Raw genomic sequence first — 23,445 nt, 5'->3', positions numbered from 1 at the left:
ATTCCTTGCATTAAGATTTATAAAAGTTTGTTAACAGAACAGTTCCTATTCCTGACTATCTTCCCACCTGTTCTTCATGGACAGTTGAGCTGCATAATGTCAAGGAAACTGGAACACATTTTGATTTTTCTATAAAGTGACAGGCTGCACTTGGAGAGGAGAAGGTCGGCACCTGGTCAGGTGAGCAGCTGAGGTTGGAACCACTGCGGCTGTCCCAAGGCAACCTTGCTGACTCGTGGACCCTGATTCGAAGCAGAAGAAATAGCATATTCTTTGAATACTTTGGTGTAACGTGCATACCCACTTAATATAGTCAGAAAACTGTGGGACTTAAAGCTGAACTGTGAGGAAGGTATATTGGTAAGAAAAAAGCTGCTTCCCAAGACGTAGAAAACCATAGGCAGCTTTAGGATCTGACAAGAAAATAACTATTTTTTTTCCATTAATATGTTTGAACTGAATTCAAAGAAYGACCAGACATTCATAAAAGCATAATCCAATCATGAGTGACTTTTTCAAACAGCATACATCTTGGATCATAAGATGTATTACAGTTTATAGAACAATTTGTAACATATAATTTGTTATGAAGTGTACTGTGTTCTGTTGTGATGAAGCAAATGGAAAAACCTATTTGAAGAAATGTTTTCAGATATGGCAGAAAATTATGTATCTTTCAGAATTTCCTACAAATTAAATTGGATTTGCAACTCAAGGTACCTTGTTCAAGAGATATAGATTAGGGAGATTCGTTAGTCAATCCATAAATTGAGGAAATCAATTTATTGTATCTAGAAAACTGTTTATTCTTAATTACGAGGTAGGTTCCTGGTTAATGAATATTAAATGAATCCTGAACAGTAAACACGTGTTCTTAACAGCAGGCAGTTTTCTTTAAACTATTCTGAATGATGTAGTCTTAAGTATTGCATTATATGGTGGGAATAGCTATTTTAAAAATGTGATTGATAGTGATAGGAAATGCGCACAAAGACATTTTATCAGGCATACAGCTTTTTTTTCAAAAATAATAATAATAATTTTTCCAGTGATTTGTTTCACTGCTCTTTTGTTTCTAGAAATGCTATTTCTTATAAAGATTGTCTTCAAAAAAAAGGCAYAGTCAGTTGTTCATATCACTGCTGAATAATACTTTGAAGACTTCAAAATTATATCACTGTCTTTAATTTTGTTTCTCGTGTGTGTGTGTGTGCACAGTCACAAGTGTTGAATCATGTGTAAGCGCTGGTTGTTTCAGCGTTGTGTGACGTTGGAGTTTAGTGATTATCTGTTCCTGTACAGTTGTCCATTGATTCTGAGCTTTGAAAAGTGACTTGTTGAAGACGTGAGCTGGACACCACTATGTAAACTGACCTTCATCCTAGCATTGGGCCATATGCATGGGTAGATCAGAGTACTGAACTTGACGTTCCAAATTTGCATTGAAAAAGGAGAATGAATGCATGGGCGGATGGAAGAGTACATCTTGGGTTTAGGAGCTATTTTGACACTATGTACGGCAAGTTACAGAGCAGGTCGTGTGTTGGTTACAGATAGGTACGAACAGTGTGTTTGGCGGGCAGCTGGAATCATCAGTGTTGAATTTGATTTCCGCAGTCGTGGTTGTTCATATTGATGTGATTTTCTGTAAAGTTTCTTGAAAATAACAGTTCAACTACAACTTTGAATCTATCCTAAAGATTTTTGTTTGAGGGGGTCCAACTCCACTGTTTTTGTAATTGTCCAGGGGAACCATCTGGAACCACMGAGTCAGATTTCTTGAAGACCGAGTCCTCAGCTACTGGACAKCATTCACCATCTGGAACGCTGGCAAACAGGGCAAGAAGCTCTACAGAAGCTTGTCACCAGCTAATCAGAAAAAGGTGAGCTATTAAGAGTGGGTAAAATTGATACAAAAGCACTTTCTTCTCTCTCCTATGCTTCCTTGCTTCTTGTTACATAATATAGTCAGGTTCTTGTACGTATCGTATGTCCAAAGAGGTACTAGATGAACATAAACCTAAACTGGGAATATTCGGAATATTTTGCCTAATGACTTCCTTTTTTTAAAATGTTGCATTATGCATCTCCGGTGTATAGTGTGCATGAAGTGCAGCATATGCACTACTGCTCCTTCCAGCTGCTGTCTAAGCGTAGTAATAGCTCAGACGTGCTGTGTCACCGTTTATGGCCTGCTGCGGAGCAACCAGCCRTTGTAGTAGCTAGCTGTGCCAGGTGAGTCAAGAGTAACTCTGTTTGGATGGTGTAATACTAAGCTGCCTTGTCTGTGATGATTCATACGTAGGTGGTAGTATTTGCCCAGTTCCTAAGTGGATACTAGAGGGGTCCTTATCCCAGCTGCTAAGCAGCCTGGTTTGTATTCTGGGAGCTGCATTGTAACTCCCTGTCGAAAAGCTTGAGCCTTTAAAAAAAGGGGGGCAAGGGGTGAAGAGGCAAGGAGAGACTATCGTACGTGAATTTCTAATTCAATTTACAATTAACTTCTTTGAAAATGTGGAAGTTATGTTTGGCAATGACAGATTTTTCTCAGGAGAGGTTTGTCTGAGAGTTTAAATACCTTACTTTTATAGCATGTTCTTTCGTGTAATAACTTTTTGTTAGATAAAGGCTTTAGGGCTAATTTCAGCTGGCTGTTTCTTATAAACAGTCACATAACATTCATTTTATTACCAAATGTGTTTTCTTTTCTTAAAAATATGGATGGGAAGACAGAATGACAAATATATATATAAACCTAATTAATGTAGCGGCCTCAGACCACACACGTATACAAAGAAAAGAAACGTGTAAACCCATAGTGGAAATTATTGAACAGAAATGGTGGAAGCTCACACAGGAACCAAGCAACACCAGAATTCCTGCTCGATATTGCGGTGCCAGCCTTCTTCCACTGTGGCCGTGCAGCAGGGGGGGAACGGCATGGAGGCAGAAGATTAAATGCGGTGTGCCTCCAATGAGCGCTTTCGTTCAAAGAGGGGAGAACGGTCCCTGGCACGTGTTGAGTCACCTCGGTTATGCAGTGCAGTGCGCGCCTGACTTTGGGGGTTTTGTGAAAATGTTCTTTTTAGTTAGTATTTTGCAGAACGCTTTGTGAATTCCCCTAAGTTGCTAGCATCCATTACGCTTTCCTGTCTATACAATTACRAGGATTAGGAGATAAGTTGCCAGTGGAAGAGATGCAGACTGTCTGCTAATACTCTGTAGGGATTTTTGAAATGTAAAGTAGAAAACAGGCTATGCTGTCTTTGTGGCAGTGTCACACCATCTTAGGTGTTTTTTCTTTTTTATAATGTGCCAAGCCAAAATGGAAATTGTTATTAAGATAGAGCAACTCCCTAGCTTTGGGTTACACTTGCTGCCTGCTTCTATAGGTGACTCATTCAGAACTTCACATCCTGTAAAGCCAACACAATAATTTGAAGATGCCACTGCAGAGAGGATAAAAAGGGCAAGAGAAGAATAATACTGGTTTTTGTGCTATTTTGCTGCTGAAGAACTCAAGCTTACCTCTCCTTCAGTAAGGAACAACCTTAATTCCAGACTTCACTGACAGCGTGGTTCTAATTAACTGGGATCTTGACATTCCTTCCAGCTGACCTCTACATAACGTTTGCTTTGGCAGTGTTGCAGGCCATGATATTATTTTGCTTCTGTCAAGGTTATGATTATACATATTCCAGTATGCTTTAGTTTGATATTGAAATCTTGCATTGAACATTAACCTGTTAAATACTGAATACTAATACCAGATGCATTTAGCAAGCTTATGTGCCAAATGCCATTGTACTTGCCAAATATCCGCTCTGGTGTGAGTCGTTTTGCCGGTGTTGTGCAGAAAATGACTGCTAAAATGTAGTTGCAGCCTGGTTCTCACATAGAGTAAGCCAACTTCATCCATCTAAAAGTTTGACATCTTACCTGAAGTATTCAGAAGTATTTCTCAATAACCAGCAATCATAAATAGCTTCAGAAAGTGACTTCTATCATCCTAAGAGAGATTAGAGGCCTAACTTTTAGATAGCTAATTTCAGATGAAATTAGTGTTATTTGTAGAGATTAAGATGTTTTATCTAGCTGTTCAGGCAGATTAGGATTGCTGTCGTAACTTCCTGGCATTTCTGCAAGTGAGATCCCAGTTCGGTCTGCCTCAGTCAGAACCGAAGCCTAAATGACGTTCTGATGTCTCATAGCAAGGCAGTGGCAAAAGGCTGTTGAAGTAATTAAAACATCTCAGTCTTCCAAACACTAATCAAAGGATTAGGCTGCTTGAGTTTCAGGAAATAAATTCATAAAACTTGCAGTAGGTGACTCATGGCAGCTTTTTTTCTTCTTTTTTCTTTTCTCTAAAATAACAACAACAGGTTAGTTAAACTCAGTGTTACGCTTTTCCTCAAAAATCCTTCAGGTATTCTGTGACTAATCTTCAGCTCTTGCCAAGGACTCTAAAATCCCATATGAGCAAAGGTTGTAAATAGTTGTTGCCTCATCTTTTCCAGCCCTGAAAAACAATGAAATACTTTTCCTGTCTCATCCTTAAAAGACTGTCTTAACCAAATTTACACTTTCAGATATTATTGATTACCAGAACGCTAGAGAGTCGGTATTGTTTTGAATCTACAAATAGAGTCTAATCTTGTACTGCAAATGGAAGCCCTGGGATATGAATGCATCAATTCTGTAAAATAGCTTTAAAAAATATCTTTAAAGTAGCTTTAAAATAACTTTACAAGAGAATTCCACAAGCATCTTAAGACAAAATATGTTGTATTGTGCCAATACAATTACCATTTTGTTCTCTGAAGGCCCAGGGGCATAAAACAATGTGATCTTAAAGGTTTAATACACTTTTGAATGCAAGTACGATTGTTAAAATAAGCTGTATAACTTAACTGCCTAAATTTTGTTTCAGTTGGCTTTATATTTTAAGCTGGTTTAGACTCCTGAAAATGTCACCTTTGCTCTGTGTCACTGTTGCTGCATCCTTTTGTTGAGATTTGGGATCTCCTGGGAAGTCATGAGCCTGCTTTCTGCCACAAAGTGGAGTTGCAGCAGGGTTTTTTCTGAACTGGCACTGAGTACCTGTAGGAAGTATGGGACACATACTCCCAAAACAAATAAAACTTTAAAGAAATGAAAACGGTACATACAGCTTGTATTATTTGGAATTATGGAAAAACCTAAGCTCTACTAAATTTTCTGCAAGAGAATTAATTAGTTTGAACTGTCAAGCTTAGAGAACATAAGAGAACATTTTTTTCAAAAAAGCATGTTTCTAGTATTTTTAGATACCTGATAAACAAAGCAATTATCCCACAACAGCCTAGTCAGTATAAGAAATATAATTGAAAAGTATAAATACGTTACATGCCTAACAACATTGTTTCTTAGAACACAAAATTTTGGCAATTCCAGGAAGCAGCAGTCTTCGTTCACACTCACTAACAAATTATTATTTTAGTATGTTTGGAAAGCAGTCCGAATGTGAATTATGACTGTGTTAAAAGAGAAAAGGACACCTAAGTAATATGCTCTCTCTTCCTGCAGACATCTGCATGGTGAATAAAAAAATAATAATACTTTGTCTCCAGAGAATTCAGGCAAAAATCCAAGGCTGGGTATTTTTGCTAAACAGCAACACAGGGAAAAAATTATTCGACTACTAATTTTTTTTATGAATTAATTACCAGGATCTCAGTATTCTTAGGGAAATTCTCTTTCCTGGCTGTCCCCTTCTTGATTCACACAGTTGACAGTGGTTCAGTATTAGCATTTCTGCAAGAGTGAAGTCAAACAGACCTTTTTTTGTTTAAAACACATCCGTCTTGTCTATAATTTGCAGCTGAAGATGGAAACCAAATGTTTTTGGGATGCTGCATGCGCCTAGAGGGTTTCTGAGCTGTCTTGTCTGCTCTTTTATTCTCCAATCAAACTTTAGCTAAAAGGAGAACTTCAGCATTAGCATTTTAGTGTCATTTCCGATAGCTGAAAATAGTGCTCAAGTAGCTTAACAGAAAAGGAGGAGAAAAGGACAAAATAAGCATCAGGCACATAATTAGTGGCATGGAAACAGTACTGGTACACATCCAGCCCATGAGGTTTCTATATGACAACCCTCTCCACCAGAGGCAAATTTGAAAGCTGCAAGAAAGTATTTTGTGCACCCTTTTTCCTAGCTCATTAACCATTTAAAATCATCAGTGTTGTCTCCTATTAGTTTCTCTTCACCTTTTTCTGCTTTACCCAGAGCTGCATCACTAAAGCATGGACTTTATCTATAATCTTTCAGCTAGCCCACAAGAGCAAGAAAYGTTTCATTTTTGTAGCATTTTAAATACTCTTAAAATATGTGAACGGCAATACAAGAGACTGAAGTGGGGGCATGTAAAAGCAGAGAAACACAAAGAGAAGAATATTACAGCCTCCTTTCAATGGAGCAAAAGGTAAGGTGTTGGTGTAGAAGCAAAGTAGAAGAGAGCTCACAGAACAAACAGAGTGAGGTGAAAGTTAAAAGCTTCAGTTAAATCCCCAGTGTAGGGCATCCTAAAGTAAAGCCTCTGTTTTGCTAGTTTTCATTTTGGACTATAGAAAACACTTTACAGCAGGGAAATCTCTCTGATGCTCCCATGCTGCAAGATGCACTTTTTGGATCTTCTGTTTCGTCAGCACTGATTGCAAGACATGCATACTTGAAAAATTATTGCTATAACTGATTTAGTTATCTGTCCTAGAGAAATGAGAGCATCACAAGTAGTTCCCATACTGTTTTGCATAAAGGTAGTTGTATTTAATAAGGGAATTTTGTATGTGCAGTACTTGGAGGCTAATTTTGCGTGCTGTCTATATCTGGATGTTGGATTCTGGCATTAAGATTTTCTTGAGCAATGTTACGTATGTGTGTCAAGAAGGAAGATAACGCTGCCTTTAGCAGAGCAGCGTCTTAAAACTGCTCTGTGAAATGCATACTTGGAATTTAAAGATACCCACAGCTTTTGTGGTGGCTGTAATGCTAAATAGGTGGAATAAAAGCAGCACACTGATACTGAAAATCTCTCAGCTCATGCCTGAGAATGGATATGCTGATTAGTTTCATCATTCCGCTTGGCGTGCTGGAAGGTGTTTATGCCTGTACTTGTGCCTCGTTCTGTTTGGCATTAACCGTATCTATTTAAACTTGCATTATAATGCTTTTAATTACTTTCTTTTGACATGAATGGCTAAAATTGATTTAGCTTTTGCAGAGGTGTGTATTAACATGCTTCCCAGGCTTTAAACCAGTTTGAATGAAAGAATTACAAATAGTAGAATCAAGAGGGCCATTAGAGGTTTAAAATGTGTGAAGGACTGCATAAGCATAACCATAAAATCTCCGTTCATCATGCTATAGTCAGTGACCTGGAGAGACCATAGTAGAGAAGATCTGCTTATATAGGATTTTGTGGAGTCGGTCAGCTTGGAGATTGTCTTCCTTAAGGATAAGTCTTATGAGACCAATTAATATAATCAGGAGGGAGAGGAGACAACGTGCAGGTGATCATATATCAAAAGGGGTTTTCATTTTTTCTTACGTGCTCTGCTTCTCCCTCACAGAATTTGCCTCTCGTGTCCTTCCGCCTGTGGCGAGGAGGACGCGTCCTCGGCATTCACTGCTGCTGGGCTTCCCTGCATCTTGTAGATGGTCATTAGAGCATATCACGGGCGAAAATAAGATGAGGAAATAAATTACAGTGAAGATCATTCACTAGAAATGGACRTTATTAGGCTGATGAAAGCTTTCAGTTTTTCTGTTGGAAAAGCTGAGTCGATTGGGAAGTGTAAGGAAGCGTTCCCTGCAGTGGTCAACAAGGCAGTAAACATGTCAAGTATGACACAAACTATTAATTTTCTTATAATAGTAACACAGTTCAAACAACTAAATAATTGCAGTTGCACTCCAGGCTGACTCTTAATGATTCCTTCGGTTGTACGTTTGGAGTAGGATTAATTTCCTGCCCATTAATCTCCTTTTACCACAGGGAGGTCTGATATTCCAAATCTGTGTGTCCCTTCATGCAGCTGCTATGTTTATTAAAAAGAACCAGCCAGAGAAGTGCTTTTATCTGCCTCAGAAGTGTCTTCCCCAGCAGAGTTTTCTTTCTTTTCTTTTCTTTTTTTGAGTAAATATCTTCTCTTTTGAGCTGTATAAACTTTCTCTTATGAAGGAGAGAACTATTTCTCCTTTTTGCCTTTTTCTTCTTACACCGTTGTTTACGTACGTTGCAATCCATATTTATAAAAGTTACATATACTAACTATATAGCTTGTCTATAGCTGATATCTAGCTGTCTCTTGCAATTTTTAGCTGAGAGAAATACCAGTCTTTTTTTTTTCTTTTGGAATTGTACAGTTTTTCATACAAGTGAGGTTCAAAACAAAAATATTTAGTCATTTATATATTTCCTTAAAACTGAAGTGTGATCTGAGGCCTCAAGCTACAAAGGTGTTGTGTTGTTAATTGCAGTGTGAAGCAGCTGAAAGCAAATTAATAAGATTTATAATGTGTTTTGCATGGCATTTAATGTGTTTTCTTGGTAAAGAAAGAGTTGAGAATGCCTTATAGATTTATAACACATAGGCTCCTCCCTAGGAGACACTGGTTTATGTGTGGATAGWTGATTGTCAGAAAAGATTCAAGACAGGAGCCCATTAATGCAGGAAAATAAATAGGTAACTCTGGGTTAAGCCTAATATTTTGAAGTAAATAGCTCATATAAGCCTGATGCCTTGAATTCTCCTTACTGGATAAACAATTGTGCGCAAGTCCTGTATTTAGTCTCCAGACACACATCTTCTTTAATTGGAAAATAAATAGTGTGTGGCAGAAAAATAGTTGACTTATGTTTTGGCCACCCACATGGTGTATAGTCTGGCAGCAAAATTGCCCATTCAAGTCTGACCTGTTTTATAATACTGTAGATATCAGATTTAAGCTGGCTGAATCTGTTGAAAATTATACGTGGAAATACCTGAGTGGTAACACAAAAAACGGCTAAGAATCGGTTACATCTTCCAAGGGGAATTTGTTACAGACTTACCTGTCGTGCCTGAGGCTTTTTTTTGCACACAGCTGCTGTTCCCGGGAGTTTCATGGGCTGGTTAATTTGGGGTTGGGTGGTTTGTTTGTCGAAGACAGTATGTATTATTTTCTACACATAACGGCATGAGTTATGGCATAGGATGAGAGAAGGTAATGGGATTATTGGTAACCCGGTGCCGCTAGAATGCTACTGGGGCCTCCAACACCATTCGTGTTGAGAAGAAATCCATACACCATCAAGCTTTGAGGTCAACTTCAACACATTGTAATGAAGTTAAAGGTGAACAGTGYGATCGTCTCCAGCACAGACCTTACAGCTGAACTGTCAGTTCCTGACATTGAAGTGTAGGTGGGATTTCCCTTTACCTTATGTGAAAAGTTAACAAGCAAAAAAAAAACTATTCGGCGTATTAGCAGCTGAAAAACTAGCTTGAATTACTGGAAGAAAAGTCAATGTTTTGGACTTTATTCCCCATGCTGTGTTCTGTTGCCAGTGAAGACATATCCTTTTAGAGTTGCTAAATTTTGTTTTTTAATTATCACAACTTCTAGAAGGGTAAGATGTTAGTGGCCAAACTGAAGTCATGCAGAGTGCTGGAGAATTTTAAAGGTGGTTAACGCAGAATGAGAAGTATAACTAAAACAGCTAAGTAACCTGTCTTTCCACAGTGGCTTTCACATGCTGGCCTTCATATGTATATATATGTATATATATATATATGCACATATGTGTGTGCATAAAGACATATAAATAAGATGGGTAGAGGAAATTTTGAAATGTAGTCTAATGTGCTCAGTTCTTGCTCCAGTGGAAATGGAAAATGCTCCATTGGCTGGTGGAAACATCTCCAAAGTATTTTTGATCTAGAAGTCTCTTTTATGTTGCAAGAGAATTGAAGCTCGATCTGGCCATTGCCCGAAACCACTGGGAACTCGGTTCTGTTCCTCTTCGGCTTTGCCACTGGGCTGTGAAGACGGCCCTGTGTGGTGAGAATGAAATACCAAAAAAGAACGCAAAATTCTGCTGTATGACACCGATCTTCTTGTCAGTGGCCACCTCTGCTTAAACCAATTGAGGTCACTTTAGGTAAAAGAAAATCGTCTTAATCAAAGGAGGGAAATGTGAGAGCGATGTTTGTACATACAGAAAGTAAGCCAGCCTTTTGCAGCCTTATGTAACTTAAGAAATTAATAAACAGCTGTCTGGCTTTTCAAATTTTCTCAATATTAAGTGTTGTTAATCAATTTTTAATGCAACGATTAAAAGATAGGAAAGCTGCCATCCAGCCTTCCCCAGAATAATTGATTTCTGCCAGACCTTAACTAACTTAACTGTTCTGCTTCAGTGTAAGAGTTCTGTGTAGATAACATGAATAGATCCAATGGAAATCAGGGGAAAACATCCTTAAATTCATTTTGAAAAGTCTTCTGAAATGTTATTGGCAACCTAATGGTTCAAAAATAAGGCCACCATATATTTTGTATTGCAGGCATATTTATGAGGAATGCAAATAAACATCACAGATATTTGGCAACTAGGGCTCTAAGTAATTCTTGCAGTAAGAATAAGCAAAATAGAGCAGCATAATTATATATGTGTTTAAACACCACATTTGCTGAGCTTTTCAGTTAACAAACTCCAAAACTGTGTGTGTCATTAAGGATGTTTACAAGTATGAAACACGCATTCACATTTATAGAATTCTGGTGTTCCAGAGGTAAAAATGGGAATTCCTAAATTTGGCATGATCTGATCTAGAATTGAGGCTGGTATTATTGGAGCATCTTTAGCAATATTGCAGTATTGCTATACTGAGGTGTCTTCTGCTATATTATATGTTTGGGGTGGGCAGAAGGAGGAGGGTTTGTATCACCTGATCTTAGGTGTCAATGGAAGTGTCAAGGTCCTGAGGCTGGTCTCAGCAGGCCGTTTTTAATTTACTCGTCATATCACTGAGGATGAAGTTAATGATCTCATAGATGTCTTCTCTTACACAATCAGTAACTTAGATCACCATAATGTGCTCATAGCCAACTACAAAAATCGCCTATCTCATTAAGATATACGCAGAAAGGATTTAATATATTTTTAAGCTCCATAGGAGGACCCAGGTGCATTGCCCTGTTCCTGTGTTCATTTATATGCCTTTAACATTACTTACAGAAATGCAATACAGGTGGAATATCTGCTGGTAGCAAAGAACGGTACAGAAGTGTTCTGCTTTTGTTTTGCAGGTAACTGCATTTTGTGATGTTGATGAAAAGAAAATAACAAAAGGATTTTACACTTACGAAGAATCGGAGGTTAGTTATAATTACCGTTGCATTTGTTACTGTGATCTGAAATTGTTTTGGGACATGTGATGCTCTAACCTCCTCAGACAGCCAATGAAAGAATACATCACCAGTGTTAAATGCTGTAGAGCAACTAATTTCAGTAAGGAGGCCATGTCAGGAGACTGGATAGCTGGGGACTGTACTGAAATGTGAACTGCGGAGCCAGAGTTTGTCTAAGTGCGGCTCAGCGTGGTGAGAGCACCGACTCCGCTGACATGGTGATAGAAAACTCGTAGTGAGTACTGTTGCTTCAGCATGAAGTGTGATTCTTCAGAAGTAAAGATTCTCATCTGACATAGATGTCTCTATAAACCCAGGATTAAGAACAAGTATGTTGCTTAGAGAAGGACTTTCACAACCAAAATTCTTACCCTAACGAAGAAAAAATAGAAGGAAGAATGTGGAGTTTTGTGATGTGGTATTTTCAAAGTCAATAAAAAGCGTAACGACAGCAAACCTTTTTGAAAGAGAGATCGCTTCCAGGTCTAAGGAGAAAGGCAAGAGTACATCTCACTGACTGAAGTCAGTTTAGAAAGACAAAAAATGTATATTCTGAAAGTATTCTGTTGATGGAGTAAAACTTAGCCTTCACTGAGAGTTTTTCTTTTAAGTGGAAGTAGAATTTGGCTCATGTTGCATTAAAAGTTAAATGTCTGTTAAAATGAAGCAGGCTTCAGTGATGAACTGTAACCTATCTGTGTATTTATAATCACACTGTATCTGAGTAAGACTTTAATTGATAGGTTCCTCTGGAGCCTAAAAATTGTAGGCAGCAGCATTTCATTCCCTGAAGAATGAAAGATGATATTTAGATGGCAATAAACAAACCATATAGGCAAAAAAAAAAAAAAGGCAGCCAGCTTTGCAGCATGAATTTCATGGTAGCAGTTAGCTCAAGATCTGGAGTAACATTTCATCCAGACTCGGTCCCTTCAGAAGCTGGTGAAAAGATGGTTCTCGGTTTCCCGGGGCTTTGGGTCAGTACCTGCGGGTGCGTTGGCAGTCTCACGCAGGGGTGGTCCAGCTCTGCTCCCTGGCCTCAGCCACACGCGCCCACTACTTCGTTTATACCGGGGCTAACAGCCTTGTGGCTAAAGGATGACTTGATTGAGTTAGCTGATCTGGCAGAAAAGTAACCCTCAAAATAACAAGTTTTCCACCACGTTATCTTGTGAATCAGATTACCCTGAGGTTGCATGGTCCTCGTATCTGACTGGAGGAGGGCTGCGGGAGGCGTACGGGGAGGGGGGGGGCCCTCCTCAGATGCAGCTTGCGGTTAGACTAGGGTAATTGTAAAATCAAGTCCTCTCCTGGGAAGCTAATGAGCGCTTTCAGCTGCATGAAAGCACTTGGAGTTGAGGATTTTTACCTGGAATATTGAGGACTCACTATCACCACTGCAGTGATATTACCAGCGTAATTGGTACAGACCCTGTGCGTTTGTCCACCTAACACATACCCATCCTCTCGGATCAGCCATGAGGAAGGGTGTCCTGCAACCTGTTTTGAAGCCTTAGAAAATGCTGCAGCTTGGAGCCATGGTGAAGTCACAGCTGGGCATGAGCCATTTAACAGCTCCAGTGGAAGGCAAAGATCTGCTCTTTGCATCTGCCATTTGCCTTGGGCCTGCTCTGAGGCTTCTCTGACAGCTCAGTAAGCTGGTTCAGTTCACTAACATGGCAGAAAATTAACTTGACAAAAAAAAGAACTTTTTTTTTTGATGGAGTAGGATATTAAAACAGTGTACCTTGCAATCAGATCAGGGAAGAGGGGGAATTGTTTGGGGAGAGGGCTAAAAGCTGGGGACAAGAAAGAAGCAGGGAGGAGAGGAGTGAGTCCTCCTTTCAGCAGCAGAAAGCTGCTGATTCGGATCTAGTGTAGTATATAACTTCATCCAGAGAAACACAATTGTATTGAAAGATTATGGTAAGAAACTAACTGGTTCTTGAAATGACAGGGAAAATTATGAACAGATGGGCTATTTAATATGAGATCTCAAAATCAGGTTTTTCCCAATTAATGTTTAATAGCTCCTAGGAGAATCTAACAAGTAACCCTGTATACCCCTTAACTAAATTTCACTCTTGTTTCCTGCAGGAGAGACCCAAACCAAAAATTCCTATATGTCACTTCAGAGAAGCAACTCCACCTTTCATTATCTGTGTGAAGTTGGTGAGTACAGCTTTTAGCTTTAGCTAGATGGGCAAAATCAGTATTTGCTCCATGGGAATTTGTATTTACTGTAAATAGCTTTTCGCAAAAGCTTTTAATATGGAATGGCCTTTTTATCAAATTGATTGTGCAGAGTATTTAAGGGATTTAAAACAGTATTAAGAAAAATAAGTAGTGTTAAGAATAATAAAAGCTACAACTTTTGGAGTTTGGATATGTTTTACCTTCTTGTCCAACAACATTATATGTACAAATGAGGCTATTCAGTCAGCCACTTTGCCATACGTAGGGCTGCAATATTTTAGGTACGTAAAAGGCTCCGTTTTTTAAAGCAGACCTTTACAGCCCTTACATGTGGTACTGCCCATTCTGGAGCCTCTTCTGTGCCTGACTGCGATAACTCTCATTTGACCAGGTTTAACTGACCTAATAACATAACTTGAAGACGATAACCAGCAGCTGTTATATTTAAAATAACAAAGTGCAATGTAACAGGATGAAACAAAAGCTTTAAACCACAATAGCAAACACGTACTAATTGTAAACACTATGTCTCTAAAAGTAACTAAAATCTGTAGCTACATATAAACACAGGCATTCTACAGCTGTTTTAAATCTGTTCGAAGACTGATTAGCTGAATCCCATCTCATCTCATACAGTCCCTTTTTAACTTAGCACTCCCAACTTTACGATCAACTCTGAGATCATAACTTAGAGTTGTGAAGCCAGTCTGAAAGTACCTTAGGGCATTATCATGTCTGATAAATTGTTGGATAAGCTCATAATACTACAACTAATTTAATTTTTCATACTACATATAATGGTGGGTGGAAATCCCTCGACAAAACATCTGTGCAACCTGTTAAAAAAGCACATTTAATTTCTGAAGCCCTTACAATGAGACTATTATGCAACATCTTGCCTGAAAACTTCAGTCATGATTTCAGTTGTGATTTCAGATTTTTCCACTCTTTGCCACTGAGCATGTTCCACTTGCTGATCACGTAACATGGTAAACCCTACTATCTTTTAAGTAATAGGCAGTAGTTTTTGGATACAGTATGACCTACTTGAAATAGTTGCAGACTTTGTGAAGTTGCTTCTAAAACCTGTCTGTGAAGCAGCTCACTTTTTAGGAGAATTTAAGAATGCCAATAGCCATTTGTGTGGTGCCAAATCTCTAGAAACTGTAGACAGATTGTGCCCTTACCTCTCTCACTTTGTGATTCAATTATACAGTTGGCTACCGTTAAAGTTGCTGCTATAATAACTGACAGCAAAAATAGCCTAGTGCAGTAAATAAAGACCAATGCACATGGCCTTCCAGCAGCATTATGGACTGGGAAAACAGTGGCTGAACAGACAAGGACACTACTGAGAATAAACTTGTGTAATATCACAGTTAAAGTCCATTATGGAGCTTATGTTTCTGCAGATTTTAAATGTATTTATATCCATTAATAACATGAACCTCACAATACACCTGTGTGATTATACCAATTATTTTAATATTATGAGCACAGAGGATGAGGTTGTTGGAAGGACAAAGAAATCTGTAACAAAACAAAGAACTGAAACCAAATTGTTCTTTGTTAGTTGTGCCTGAAGACCCTCTTACCACCTTTTTAATCACAGAAAAAATAAGAAAGAGATAGAAACATAGATATTATATCTGTACCAAAATGTAGGAAGAGTTTAAAACCCAGTAGAGAGAGAAAAGAGATCAGAAGGTCTTATGGAGCAAGTGGGTCATCTTCTGAATCCCTCTCCAGAACACTAGTCTGCTGGACCTGTTTTTTACTCTATCACCACATTTTGCAGCTGATCTTCAGGGAGAGTTTTTAGCAACCTCTTTCAGCCACTGTCACACTCGCTGTATTTTATTATAGCTATGAATCTTGGTGGAGGCTGTCAGAATCCGTGAAATCCACTTCTTACTACTTGCAAGGTTGTGGCTGGACTGAAATAGCCACACTTCGCACTAGTAATTTTGTCATGGAAAGCAGTCTTCTACCAAAACAAAACAAACTCGTAAGTGTCTGTGGTTTAAAATGTTCAGGTATCCTGTCTGCAGCAACTTTCAAACTTTAGGCCTGACCACTAAAGGAAATGGTTTCTAAACGGGCTGAAAAGAGCGGAGTTGAACTTTCATTCATCTGTGCTGATACTGTGCAGGCCAAGTGTAACGCCAAGGGTTAGGCGTTGCTGTATTTATAGACTGTTTGGATTTGCCTTGCTTTCTGTGCAGGCCACATCTGAGAGAAGAGCTAAATATCAAGACTTTCCAGCTTTTGTTTAATCACCTTTCCTACCTTTCCCCTTCCAACACACTTTTTGTAAGTAGGAGCATAGGAAAAGGTAGGATAAGGGGATAAATATATAGATATGACTGAATTAAATAAAAAATATTTCCTCCTTTGTGATAGCCATTTCTTCCTCTGTGATGCTATTCCCCCAGATTTATCAAATGAAACTGCAAAAAATGTTGCTGTTATGAGTTCAAGTCCCAAGCTGGTGAGAAAGATGTTACCGCATCTGAGACATGAAATTCCTCTGCAAAAAAAGAACACTATCCTTGTGCATGCCCTGTGGAGGGAAAAAAAATCCTGTGTTTGAGAGGTTACAAGTGACCTGCATTTTCAAACTATTAAGGACAAGTCATTTTAGCCAACTCTGTTTTTCAGGTCATGCAGCCACAAGCAAAGAAAAAGAAAACCCTAAGTGCAAGGACAGCATTTCTTGTGCAGATAGATGCCAGTGCAACAAATATGACCCTGCTGGATTCTCCCGTTGGATCTAGTTACATGTTGCATGGAACTGTCATAAGGCAGAATTAGCTGCAGATCCACTTAGCTAATTTCTTAAACAAAAGTCATTAGCAAGTTTCTAAATACCCTGGACAGCCAAATTCAACTTCATTATACTAGTATAACTTCAATGACATCYTTCATCCTTCTGAAAAAGAAAGTGTTCTGGGGCCTTACTGTCTTTTATCCCCATGGCAGGGGATTATTTCCAGTTCTGATATGCATTTTAAGCTCCTTAAAAACATGCAGGTTTTATCTGTATTTTTGAAAATTAGCTATGTTTATTAAATGGGTTGTTTGCAAGAAACAGCTCTGGCCATGTGCTTGGAGTAGTGTTTGCTCATGTTTTTTTCCATACAGCGCCYTCCTTGCTGGCTTTGGAATTACTTTGTCACCATATAAAAATCATTTTTGAAAAAAAAGATTTATCCTATTTGGTCTTTGCTTGATTTGCAAGAAGCTTTTTAAATGGCTTCACAAAGGGCTGTAGCTGAACGGCTGAGGAAGAAGAGAGTGTGTGTGTGTGTGTGTGTGTGTGTGTGTGTGTGTGTCAAAGTTTTTACTCAGAGAATAAAATCATGGCTTTAGCTCATCGAAGTTGTCGTGCAGCCTACAGGACCACTTCATCTAAGGGTTTGCATTCTCTCACTTTGTTGAGGCAAAAGCAAAATGCTTAGAAATCGCTTCTTGTACCCTGTTTTGGCAAGGATTCCAAGTGCTTGAAATGAAAGGGATTTTCTACTTTCTGTCTCAGTAATTAAACTAGTTTGTATAAAGTTCAGTAAATTTACTGTTGGACCACTTATTGTAAAATGCTGCCTTGTTCTGTCACCTCAGTCTTCTGCTCTGGGAATGAAAGATTTGTTTTTAACTACCCAGCTTAATTTAACATCTGGGCTCTTTTTTGTTTTGTTTTGTTTTTTAACCCTTCTTTAGAGCAGGTTGATTTCTTTTTAGCAAGCTAAACAGGGACTGCTCTGTACCCCATGGCCTGACTTGGGCAATCCTGGTTTTATGAAATCATTAGTGGAGACTAAAGGTCATGATCCAGGCCTGTATTTTTGAGTAGACTTCCCTGCTGAGGTGAGTCGTAGGTTTTGCATGTGGACCAATGACAGTCTGTGATCTTAACTGAATTGCAAAATTAGGAACCACTCCATCAAAGTACTGACTACTGTCAAGTATCCTTGAATTCAAGAAGTAAGAAAGGCACTCAACATCTTTCACAATCAGAGGCCTTATCTCTCAGATAAGAGATTGGTTACCACAGATAAGTGAAGCCCTCACTTATAAGTTTGATTGCCATGGGACCTTTTCTGCCTTTTTCCAAATTATTCTTTGGTTATTATTGTATCGTTTTTAGGATTAGTAAATATCAGAGCTTAAATACTAATTCTAGGACTGGAAGTAATGTTTTTGTTGAAGTTCTGGATCTGGCTGTTGTCTTCATGTTTTTTGACATTGCCAGTGAAAATGGAAGAACATAGCAGGTAGGTGAGAGTGGCACAGGAGAAAGAGGAATTAGTCTGTGGTCTTGAGGCACAACAGTTTGGTTTGGGTGAGAGACCCGAAATGTATGCATGCAGCGTTTCCTTTCACATATAAATTCAAGCAGGAGAAAAGAAGAAGAGGTTTGGAGGCGACAGGTTGGTTTGTTTTGTAATTAGAATAACTGTTGTTTCTGAAGACGCAACTTCATGAGAAGAGTAACAAGGCTTAATTTCCCCAGTGCAACGGAGATCCAGATCACAGGCCTGATTCTGCTGCTGCTTGGGTATTTTTTATGCATTCAGACACACCAAGGTGGCCTTGGTCTCTGACTTCCAAGAAACACCCAAATACTGTGAGCATGTTTATAAGCAGTTCAGTTTATGGGATGAGCTGGGAAGCTGGATATACACAGTCCTCCATGTGAGGCATAAACCTTAATTTGTGAACTCAGGTTTATTAAAGAACCCAGAGCACTTTCTTAATCCAGTTATTCTAGCCAAAGTGTAACACTCCACCTCCTTTAATTCCACAGCCTTGGTTGGCCTCTGTTTTTGCCACTTCCTGTCCTAAATATTTACAGGACTGTTGGGCGTTGTTAAAACTTCAACACAGCTGCTCAGTTCCAACCAAAAGAGCACTGGTCATCTTTTTCTTTTACTCATCTCTTATAGTAGTGCGAGGTTTAATTGAAGATCAGTAGAATTCAAGAGTCCAAGAAGAACAAAGTAGAAATGCTCAGAAATGCTGAAGCGGGCATGTTTTCTTAATGACATCACAGCCATGTTTGGGTCTGTGTCGCTGCCTTGAAAGATTGCTCGTGGCGCAAAGCTACCAAGTTCCTGTTCAGACAATGTAAATAAGGCTTGAAAGGAAACACCTTTAACTATACATAATATGTCAGTGGCTTGATGAAAGGTTTGTTTCATCTGCCAAGCTAATCATTGCTCAAAATCTACAGAAATCTCTATTTTCGTAAAAACTCATGCCCTTGTTCCATTCTCTGAAAACGCATGCATTTGAAAAGAAAACGCCCCACCGCTGTGTACAGATCTTTGCTGGGCTGCTTTCAGTAGGGGCCTGGCCTTCCGCTTCGCAGCATTACACGGAGCCGTGCAGCATCGCCGCAGGCTTGTGCGGGGAAATGCCTGGACATGTGGGCACGCGCACCAGGAGGCGAGGACCACCCCAGCCACCCCTCAATCAAAGGCCTGAAAAGGGGCGGTTAAAAGGGGCCTAGTTCCCGAGCGAGCGGAGCAGTTAACAAGGTGACAGCGAGTCAGGCAACGAGAAAACAAGACTTTTGAGATCAGAAAAATGAATTATGGCATTGTTTTCAGAGTTTTCTTCATTTTAAATGAATTCACTAAACACTTTGAACACTAATTTCTCAACATACACTTAATTTTTGGATGGAAACATTTCTGAGCTCTCTTTTATTTATGTTTAGCTCTGCAAATAGGACTTTTTTATGGTCTAAAGAGGCGAATTAGTGAAAGCTGTTAATGGCCTGAAATGAGTTTGCGTGATCTATTTCTCTTCTCTCCCTCCCGCCCATAGGATTTGACACATGGAGCATTTGAAGAAAACTTAAACACACTGAACTTGAAGGAAGGGATGGATTATTATCACTTCAACTAAAAGCTGAGGTAGGGCAGTGACCTTGAAGCTCCATGTTTTCTTCTGTGTATCTGTCTGTGTAGGATGACCAAAGTATTCAGCGGTTTGGAAATTTTTTAGTAACTTGTGCTTCACTAAATTAATCTTTGTTCTGACTAACCCCTTTCTAAGGGAGGACTTAGTTACACTATTGATAATGATATTTGTTCTCATTACTATTGCACATGACTGGTTTACTAAACTTAGCTTGATTGTTAAGTTGTATTTCTGATTTAAGTAACTACCAAATACAGTCCTTTAGATTCCAAGAGGCCTGTTACCACCAGGAAGCATTAAAAACACATCAAGCAAGGCCTGAAGCCAGTGGAAGTGTAAAGAGATGTCACTTGAGTGCTATTTTTCCTTTTACGTGCATAATTTTACACTGATCTACACTGAATTTCATCTCCCAGGCCAGGTTGCAAGTACACTTAAAGGTTCAATAATAATAAGCTGTCATTTATAGTTAGCCTCTTGAAAAGCAAAAAGAATCTCAACAGTAAGACAGGTTATAGTTTTGGAAATGAACACCTACATTAGAAGACTACTGCAGGCTGTAGCATTCAGCAACCCAGCTACCTCACAGAAACTGGCTCATTTTTAGTTCCTCCTCCTGAATTTTTCCTTTCTTTCAAATGTACATATATATGTATATACAACTGCTGTTCTATAAGAAGGGCTGCGATAGTGGGATTTAATTAGAACCATCAAATAACAAGGTATAATTACAGTATCATCTAACCTGCGCATTTGTCCTACAGTCACATTAGTCTTATTAAAGATAAATGCTGTGAGCACTACTGCTATAGCCATTTTCTTTTATAGTCAATAAGGAATGATCTAAATTCCCAGCAGTTGCTTGAAGAGCTGATTCATCACCATTGTATTCTTCAAGGGGGGAAAAAAAATATGAAGCTTGAGTCTCTAAAGCTAGTTTACCACACAGACATTTGCTTAACTGGGTTACAGAAAGAGCTATTACGAGAGGCTTTGACTTTTGATAAAGTGAAGCCTGGATGTTTTTGTTTGTCTATGACTTAAGGATGACAGACTTAGCCAGAGGGATACTTTATCTTCAGAAAGATTTCATTATCACTAAGTGTCACCAGTCTTACCTCCGAAAAAATGATTCTTTTAAGAGGATAATGAAGCAAGTCAGGTTTAATACTTCATGTGTACACAGCGGTGGCGCTACATTTGGGCAAGCACAGGTTGAATGGCTCCATTCAGAGCTGTAGAAGTGAAAATCATTGTCACAATCGACCTGCTTTTTTGATGTCAGAAGTACGAAGACAAACTGCCATCTTGTGGCTACAGATAATGAATTTAAAAACAGGAACATAATGAATCGTTGTTGCCTTCCAATGGCATATATGCACAACGCTTTAAAACATATTCTCTGCCTCTTATTTTGTTAAACAGTGCACTTTGCCGCTCACGCTGACAATCCAGTTTGTCAAGATGCCACACCACAAACTTGTTCGGTTCTTCATGGCACCTGAACCAAGAACTTCGGTTTACAAAGCAACAGCCAGTGCCAGCAGCTTTATTACGCTGAACTCTGCAAAAGAGAAAGAGAAAAGAAGTGGTCACAGGGGGTAGAGAATATCACTGCTTTAACAATATCACAATCATGTAATAAAATGAACAAAATGGAGATGAAAATGTAAAAATACAAAGTTATGTTTACAGTCTTTATAACACTTTTTTTTTCCTTACTGCTCTGAATAAATTCTATTTGTGTGAGTTTTTTAAGGAATTTTGTAAGTAAGTGTTGATTTCAGCTGAAATGAGCTTTATTTACCTTTTCGTAATGTTATGCTTGGCCTTCTCTACACTGTTGTTTCTCCTCTGCTCTCAGGATATGTGAGCTCATGAAGAAAAGTAGAGTGCAGCGCACTCTCGTATGAGCACAAACTGGCTGCTACTAGGGGTGTCTGCCGCTGGCTCAGACATCTGTGAGAAGTCCTTCAAGTTCAGTGAGTATCACTCTCCAAGAGTGAACTCCAGCAGTTCTCAGGGCGGGTGAAGGCTTACTCTCTTTGCTTAAATATTTTAGTTACTATTTGCTTATGCTGAAAGAGGAGGAAAAGGTCAAGTACCAACTTCAGCCACTTAAGTTCCCAGATTTCACATTATATTATTTGTAACAATTCCATCTGAAATACCTGTATGTCTATTAGGGTATAAATATGTATATTATCTTTTATGGTTTTCTTTTCACTTGTCAGTCTTTTCTCAGCCTCCGTTTCAACATTAAGGTGTTGAAATACATTTTTGAGATCAGTGAGTTAATCTTGCAACATCTTCATTTTGAACATAACATTTCTATTAGTTGACTAGAAAAAAAAAGATCTTAAAACTAAGTTTTAATAATTTGAATAGGAAGGCTTAGGTCAATTTTTGCTCTAAATAAGAATGCTTTGTATGCGAGAGGTTAAGATTATTATTTTCTAAAATTACAAAAGAGTCAGTCACAGGGTTTTTTTTAATTAAACTAAACCCAGAAAACTGTGGAAAGGACCCTGTAAGAACTGGGAAGACAGACAGGTAAAGAAACTGCTATGAGGACAACAGGTTGTCTTTGAAGATTACTCATTGATTCCTTAAATACTGGTCTATATTTTTTTTATAGCCATGACAATTCAAACCATAGGATTTACTTGCATTAGGAAACAACTTAGTGTAAAGGATTATCAGAATTTTAATATTAAATAGGAAGAACTGGCTGACCTTAAAGACTCATGTAATGTAATACCAAATAGAGCCAGTTCATAAGTATTAAGTGCTTAAGAGATGAATGCTGCAAAATCTGTTTAATTATTATCCTTCAGTGTTATTTATCTTGCCTACTGAGCCTTCCCATCTTTGAACAGAGGGGAAAGGAACCTCTCATAGACTGAGGAATTCTCAAAGCAGAAAATTCTGTATTTCTTAAAAAATAAATAAAAAAAATTTTAGCTGATGGGCAATTCCAAAATACCTGCATTAAAAGGAAAAAGGATCAATTTATGGATATATTGCCCTTCTTCTCAGGAGTGTACTAGCTTTTAGAATATATTTTTGCTCTTAGGTAGTGTTTGCCCGAAAAGGCAGACAAATGGTTATTGAGACATCTGTCCTATATTGGTTCATTCTTGCATTTTGCCTGAGTAAGATGTCACACCACAAGTCTGGAATGTTTTCAAGAAATAAGAAGACTGGAAGGGCTTAAGAGCAGAGTCTTCAGCAATTCCATATATCCTGTAGTTAGTTAGTTTTGAGGACAGTTCTCTAGGTACACATTTATATATTCATGAACCAGTGCAGAACAGCATCTGTTGTACAGAAGTATACAGTGTGTTTGGTGGAACAACTGATCATTACAGTGTTTCTTTAAAAAATTCAGGAGCACAATCCCATACTTTACCTTGGATACTAGCTGTGGTCTGGGCACTTTCAGGAGATCACAGAGACAGTTGCGTTTCTCTCTTACTAGCATTAATTCAGCTTCCCTGCATGAGGAAGTATTTTCCAGTTAATTCAGATATAAAAACTTGAAGTTGGCCACATACATACAAAGGTCCATGTCTATTCTTTCATGTCCATTTCAAACTATGAAAGTTTTTGTTGTGTCAAGTTTTAAGGATAACGTAACATTTTTGCAACATGTTAAGCCAGCTAAACCATACATACACAGTAGGTCTCCCGGAAGTGACAGTGACTGTATTTTTAGATCTTTGTATTCTAAAAATTAACACATTTTCATACATACCTTTTGACTAGAAGAAGTTTACTAGTTTACTCTCTAAACTTACAGCTCCTTTTATCTTTAGAAAACATCACATCAAGAATTTTAAATGTCAGAACATTCTACTAACTAGAGAAGCTTTATGCTGAAATATAAG

General features: G+C 38.5%; 2 protein-coding genes across 8 annotated transcripts in view; one reads left to right on the top strand and one right to left on the bottom strand.

The window, feature by feature from the left end:
• The window catches only part of B3GNTL1 (UDP-GlcNAc:betaGal beta-1,3-N-acetylglucosaminyltransferase like 1), a 139,201-nt gene extending 117,890 nt beyond the window's left edge, over positions 1–21,311 (top strand). For 5 of the 7 annotated variants that reach the window (XM_026075693.1, XM_026075696.1, XM_026075692.1 and 2 more), the window contains 4 exons: positions 1,748–1,883; positions 11,330–11,398; positions 13,529–13,603; positions 20,981–21,311. In XM_026075693.1, coding sequence (XP_025931478.1) covers positions 1,748–1,883; positions 11,330–11,398; positions 13,529–13,603; positions 20,981–21,160 — 460 coding nt within the window. In that variant the 3' untranslated portion in view covers positions 21,161–21,311. Of the gene's footprint in view, positions 1–1,747; positions 1,884–11,329; positions 11,399–13,528; positions 13,604–16,288; positions 16,964–19,459; positions 19,549–20,980 lie in introns of those variants that run through there. The other 2 variants (XM_026075695.1, XM_026075694.1) reach the window with 2 other exon arrangements.
• The window catches only part of TBCD (tubulin folding cofactor D), a 134,998-nt gene continuing 132,584 nt past the window's right edge, over positions 21,032–23,445 (bottom strand). The window contains exons 38-39 of the mRNA XM_026075690.1: positions 22,968–23,052; positions 21,032–21,119 (exon numbers count right to left, since the gene is read on the bottom strand). Of these exons, the coding sequence (XP_025931475.1) occupies positions 21,108–21,119; positions 22,968–23,052 (97 nt within the window). The 3' untranslated portion in view covers positions 21,032–21,107. The remainder of the gene's footprint in view (positions 21,120–22,967; positions 23,053–23,445) is intronic.

The sequence above is a fragment of the Apteryx rowi genome, unplaced genomic scaffold (assembly GCF_003343035.1).
Source record: "Apteryx rowi isolate R43461 unplaced genomic scaffold, aptRow1 scaffold_41, whole genome shotgun sequence".
Classification (NCBI taxonomy): Eukaryota; Metazoa; Chordata; class Aves; order Apterygiformes; family Apterygidae; genus Apteryx; species Apteryx rowi.
This window is presented reverse-complemented; position numbering and strand designations above follow the sequence as displayed.